This window comes from Tupaia chinensis, unplaced genomic scaffold, assembly GCF_000334495.1.
Source record: "Tupaia chinensis unplaced genomic scaffold, TupChi_1.0 Scaffold000455_1, whole genome shotgun sequence".
Classification (NCBI taxonomy): Eukaryota; Metazoa; Chordata; class Mammalia; order Scandentia; family Tupaiidae; genus Tupaia; species Tupaia belangeri.
In genome coordinates this window covers 455224-461815 of record NW_006159963.1, presented here as the reverse complement: position 1 = coordinate 461815, position 6592 = coordinate 455224, and the positions used below count along the sequence as shown (strand labels likewise).

Below are 6592 nucleotides of genomic sequence, written 5' to 3'. Positions count from 1 at the left end.
CACATTAAATATTAATACATGTTTGTATATAATAAATACATATTAAATCCATGACTAGCTCAGGGATTTGAATTGCAGATATATTTATCTTAATATATAATATATAATACTTACTTGCTGGTAGGAAGAGCTAGGTTCAGCTTTGTCTTTGAAAAGAGACTCTTGTAGCTCTACTTTTTTCCCTCCAAACATAAATAAACCAGTGTCTTATGAAACCCTTGTACAAATCCTGTGGCTGCAATCCCTAGGACCAGGTAGGCCTCCTTAATATATAATATATTAAGAAATAATATATTAAGATATATTAAATATTAAGATATATTAAATATTAATACATGTTTGGTATATAATAAATACACATTAAATAATGTGTTACATGTATGTTATATGTATATTATATATGCATTTTAATATGTATGTGTGCATATATATTTTTAAATTCCTGATAGAATGTGTGCATGCACACATGAAAGAGAATGAGAAAGAGGAACACCTTCTACGGGATCTGGTCATGCTGCCATCCCCTTCTCCAGTCTTCTAGCCCATCAGATCTTGGTCACTCATGTGCATGTCCAGCGTGTTTCAGGCTCACTATCTCAGGGATTCGAATTGCAAGTGCCATGTGAGATTTAGCTTCTCTTGAGCAATATGTTACACTATGCCCCAGAGCCAGCCCATGACAGATCTTTGTTACTTATACTCAGAGAAGCCCTGCTTAAAGGCACCTGCTTAGATTTGACTAACCTGTTGTACTTCACACCTATTTTGCCCAGACCTGTTGGCTCAAGAGTTTGTGTTCCATAGCGTGGTTCAGGAAATGCTGACTTTGGGGAGTACAGAAAATTGAACATTCATTGTTTTTATGCATGACCGTTTGAGATCAGCTTGTATAGGATCTCATACTAGCCAACAGGCAAGCCCCATCTCTCTGGTCTTAAAGTTACAACTTTATTTATGTTTTTCCAGAGTTAAACCAACATTTCCAATCAGTTAAGTTCCAGAGCTGACAGTATAATTTCTAGAAATGATTGCTAATATTGGTTTGGGAAGAAAATAGACTGAAACAGGGCCTAGAACACATTAGTCCAAGATCTTCACTTTACAGATGGCAAAACTAAATCCTTGCTCAGCATTTTACATCTCACTCTAGTCTGACATCTGTCCATCCATGGCTGGGTTATGCATGGTAAGGTACCAAGAAGCTAGGGGCACCAAAAATTGAGAAAACGAAACTTTTAAAAGAACTCAGTGTTTTCCATTATTATTATTATTATTATTATTATTCAAGTAGTCACTATTGAAAAAAAATCACATCTTTTACAGTCTAATATTGCTTTTAATTTTTCGGGTGATGAGAAGATATAAAGGTTACCTGAAACATGCTGGGCATGCACACAAGTGCCACTACCTTCCTAATGTATGCCGCCTATCCAGAATGATGTAGAGTCCTAGATCGAAGTTTTAGCTTTTAATGTTTGAAAGCTAAATCCCACATGGCTTTAAGGAAAAAAACCCTGTAAGGTTACTTGCTGGTAGGAAGAGCTAGGTTCAACTTTTTCTTTGAAAAGAGACTCTTGTAGCTCTACTTTTTTCCCTCCAAACACAAATAAACCAATGTCTTATGAAACCCTTGTAAAAGTCCTGTGGTTGCAGTCCCTAGGACCAGGTAGGACTCCTTCAATTCTGAAGCAGCCTGAAAAGTGAAGCACGGGTGAGCATGTTGCTCAGTAAGTGTGCAAGATGATGCAATCTGGAGCTAGGTTGTCTGGGTACAGCACACAGGGTTACTTAGGTTCAGGGACCTGGACTGCATGGCAGGGATGTCTGTTTACAGTTCTGAAGTGATCAAAGTGAAAAGGGCCGAAAGCCTGTTGACCTGTGTTCTGTTCTGCACCATATTTGTGTTTCAGTCTTTGTAATCCTCAGCTCGTTGTCACTGATCTTAAGCCCTATCCCAAAGCTGCCCAGTTTTCTGTGGTTCTGGTTATACTGTACTTTCCAGGCTTTCAAGCCATTTTCCTTTGGAGCTCTTTCATAGGAATTTATATTAGGTCGTTGGGACGTATTTTCTAACGCAAGACTGACAACCCAGTGTTTTTTTTATGTTCATTGCTCTACTGTATCATTCCCTGGCAGGTATTCGTAGAGCCACCTCCCTGTGTGTCAGGCATGGTGATGTGCACTGAAAGCAGCAGAGATACTTGAGCTCATGAAGGTCACTGATTGGCAGGAGGGAAGTCTGATACCAAATAGCTAATTACATAAAATTGTTACTAGGTAGGATAAAAGGAACATAGTACAGGGTACTTTGAGACCTCACCTCATTTGTTGACTAAGGAAAGGCTTCCTTGAGGAAGAGACCCTTCTCAGGCTGAGTCTAAAGGGCGAGCATGCATGCCTAACTAAGTGCCAAGGGAGGTGTGCAGTGAGGGGTGGTACTGACTGGGAAACGGTGTGTTTGAAGGGCCTGTGGCTGACGGAGCCTGATGCAGCTGAGGAACTGAAAAAAAAAATTCTAGGGATGAGAGGACAGAATGCAGGTATAAAAGATTTTAAGATTTGAAGTAAAGTGGTAACAGGATCAGATTTTAATGTAAGGTTAACTGATTGAAGGGGACTAGGAAGACCTGTAGAATGTTTTTGGCAACGATGCAGGCAAAAAGATAAGTGTCTTGGACAGAGCTGTGGTCATGGAGATGGTAGTGAATAAGTTAAAGGAAAATTCAGGAGATAAAATCAATAGAGCTTGATTTGAGAAAGAAGGAAAGTTGAGTGGTTGTCACATTTCCTAACTTAACCTGTACAAATGAGAAAATAGAGGTTTGGTTGGGACCAACAATTGGCGTAATAGCTATGTTGCTGGACTCCCATGTAGTCAACTGTGGTTCATATCCTGGACCTGGTGGCTTAAACTCAACACCGGGAACGTGTGCGTGTGTGCCCAAGATCCCAAGAGGAGACTGGAGAAAGGATTGTAGCATGGTCATCCCCCTAGGGGGTGATTTCTTGCTTTCTGTCTCTCTCTTTCTGGCGAGCACACACACCCTATAGCAAAAAAAAAAAAAAAAACAACTCTCTAAAAAAGAAAATAGAGGTTTGGTTAATAAATTAATTGTGAGATAAGTTGAATGGGGAGAACTTAATCTTAGTCACCAAGTTCCTGGTGCTAACAGTGGCTGGCACACTGGCGGCAGGTAGTCCTGGGCTCTCTTAGGTCTGCCCCACTCCACTTTACTCTCAGCCTTAGTTTATTCACTAGTGTAATGGAGATACTGCCTCTCACTTTACCACGTAGGATTGCAATAATATGTTAATTAGGAAGTTTGGTGCCTGGTACTCGGCCAATTTGATTTAAAAAAAATAAATGTTTCCTCCCTTCCTAATATCAGGCTGAAATCTCCACTTCTTTGTAAATCTGCCCCTTTGAACCCAGTTGTCTTTTAGGGCTTGTACTGTCTGCCTTTCTTACATGTCCTGCATCATCAGTAGTGATCATATATAGTTTCCCTGTCCCTGCCAGGACTTTTCCTCTCCTTCAGTTTTCCTTACTTGGCCTAGTTACCAGTCACTTCCCATTCTGGTTGACCTCTTGGGTGTACATTAGTTTGGTAGTGTCCTTGTGAAAACATAGGCTACATTTCCCCCACAGAGCCCAGCCGTATTGTCATAGAGTGGAATTTCACTCCCTCACCTGAGCTCTTTTCCTCGGGCTGTCAGTGAGACATCGACTTTTCTTTCACCTTAGTACAGGAGCAGACAAGAGAATTTAGTTGTTGTTCTGTTTTATTTCTTTCGTGCTGCTACTTAGCTAGGTCTCTTATTTTATGCCATTGTCCCTAATGTTTTGGAAACTACCATGCTGAGAAGTTAGGGCCGTCTTCCCAACTTTCCCAGTTTCTCTAACAACTTATGAATGTTATGTTAGTAACTGTTTCTCATATACTTTGGAAACTTAATATTGTCATCCGAAAGGTCATGACATGTTTTTCTGTGCAAAAATTCTGTGACCTGGTATTTTCAGCCTCCACTATTTTAGATGGAAATCCATTTGCTTACTTCCTGTCAAGTAGGTAGCACTTCAGTCACTCAGCTTTCGGATTTGTTCTGGACTTCAGGATGTGCCAGTGTTCTAGGATTTGATGAGAGTCTCTTTACCAGGTGGTAAGAGTTGCACTTGCATTCTAGTTCTCACTGATGGCTGACAAGTTGTGAATCTTCAGCCAAGTATTTACCCTGCCTAGGCTTAAGTTTGCCCAGCTTAGGGAAGGGAATGTTAGATCATCCATAAGACATTTTTCCAGACTGGATGGATGTTTTGTACCTTATAGATTTCTTCAAATATTACCTTCCCTTATATGTGGTTATTATCAGAGTGAAGGGTTCCCCACCTTTCTTTTATAGGTGGTCTGATACTTTGTCCTTGTGTTTCAAGTTTCATTTACAAAAAGTTTAATTGAATTCTATATTGGTGTTAAATGCTCTACAAAAGCTAACAGTAGCATGAACAGAAGCAAAGTCTCCCTCTAGCTCATGGTCCCTAACTCTTGTCCTTGTAGGGTCATCAAGACTCCTGAGATAGCAAACTTGGCTTTGCTTGGCTTTGGAGATGTCTTTGCCCTGCTGTTTGACAACCGCTACCTGTACATCATGGACTTGAGGACAGAGAGCCTGATTAGTCGCTGGCCTCTGCCGGAGTACAGGAAATCAAAGAGAGGCTCGAGCTTCCTGGCAGGCGAAGCATCCTGGCTGAACGGACTGGATGGGCACAATGACACAGGCTTAGTCTTTGCCACCAGCATGCCTGACCACAGTATTCACCTGGTGTTGTGGAAGGAGCACGGCTGATGCCACAAGCCAGCACCGCTGACTGACTTTGGGTGCCAGGGCTGTGGGTTTCGGGTGCAACCTTGTGGCAGCCGACTGCATGAACCAAAGTTCTCACCTAATGGTATCATCACGCAGTGCACAATCATTTATCTATGTTTGCTGGGGGGCCAGGGCTTGGGGTGGGGGAGGGCTTGTTTTATCGACATACAACACAGCATGCTAATTCGGTCACCATTGACTTCATTTGTACTTGTTACATTGGTCAGCACATGAAGATGCATTTTGAGTTCATCTTTCTTGAGTGGACTATTGGTTGTAAGTAAAGACAGTTAAGTGGTTCATTAATCTGCTAATTGGTTGCCTATAAAATCACCTTCAGTCTGTTATTAAAGCTTTTTACCATAGCCTTTTTTTCTTTTGAAGTTGAAACAAAGGTGCTATGAGGTTGTTACAACTTCTCTCACATGGGACTTAGCTGTTCTAAGAACCAGTGCTTCAAAGACCACCAAGTCCTGTGACATTCATAAACCTACCAGATACCACATCTAAAGAAAGTTTGTCTTCCAGTGCAGATATATACTAGAAATGGATGGTTTGCAGCTCACTGTGATCCCTAGCTCTGAATGCAGTCAAGGCTGGCCTTGTCTTAATATTTGGAAGAGTTCCGTACTTCTCACATAGAAGAAGTTGGTCCCCTACAACCTGGGCAACTGCACAGAGATGCCATGGTCAAATAGAGCCCTGAGCTGCAAGATTGGATACTGGCTGTGTTATCTAAGAATTCTGCACCTCTGAATCGCAGTCCTGCATCTAGTGAAGTGTGCAGAGTTGATAGTGCAGTTCTGTCTGACTCCCCATTCATTGTTTCAGGTTGGAGCTGATGTTTAAATGAAATTACTGATACAAAGTTGTTACCTATAAAGAAATTCATCATATGAAAAGGATGACTGACTAGCAAAGAAATGAGAAAAATATAACTGATTTAGAAGCAAATATGCAAAAAATAAAAATGAAAGAAAATATAACTGAGTCCATTTAGAAAACTTAAATTAGTGGTGGAAGAAATGCTGATAGGACTCACGATTCTGTCGGGAGTGCTTGTATTAGAAAAATAGCTGAACCTCACTTACCTTCCTACTTACCTTCCTCCTTACCTCTCACTGGCTCTGAGTCCTCAAGTGGTCAGCTTTCCCTCCCAAGACCCTCATTTTCTGCATCTTTTAAGTGAAGGAATTGCCTGAGAGAGCTGTGCAGTTTACATAAATGAGTAAAACTTACCGAGTAGCATATTGTTGGACCCTGGGAACTTCATCTAGCAGGGCACTTCCTCAGCTCTGTTTTATCGTGAGCAAAAACAAACCCAGTATTGACAGGTCATCTGATTTTTTGGGTTTTTTTTTCAGGAGGAGCTAGAAATCAAGATTTTTATTTGAAATCCCCTGATTTTTAAATGTTGATAACTGATTGAAGATAACTTAAAATACGGTGGGCTAAACAAAACATGTCTGTGGGCTGCCAGTTGTGTCCACCCTCCATCTAAATTTAGGTAGTTCTGTGGTGGTTCAGTGGACATGTTTTAACATAATTATCATGAACATTAGGGAGAAACGTGAAGGAGCAAACAGGAAAGAAGAAAAGGTTCCTACTCTTCATCTGTTTCCCTTTGTGTTGTAGTGAGATGGGGGCCATATTTCATTCACAGACCAACAGAAAAGTAGTTCAAAGATAAACATAAGAATTGGAAACTCAGTGAAAACTTCTGGCT

General features: G+C 40.9%; 1 protein-coding gene across 2 annotated transcripts in view; it reads left to right on the top strand.

The window, feature by feature from the left end:
- Positions 1–5852, top strand: part of FBXW2 (F-box and WD repeat domain containing 2) — a 37429-nt gene extending 31577 nt beyond the window's left edge. Inside the window, exon 7 of one of the 2 annotated variants that reach the window (XM_006155485.3) lies at positions 4557–5852. In XM_006155485.3, coding sequence (XP_006155547.1) covers positions 4557–4845 — 289 coding nt within the window. In that variant the 3' untranslated portion in view covers positions 4846–5852. The remainder of the gene's footprint in view (positions 1–4556) is intronic. The other variant, XM_027774566.1, reaches the window with a different exon arrangement.
- The last annotated feature ends 740 nt before the right edge of the window (positions 5853–6592 follow it).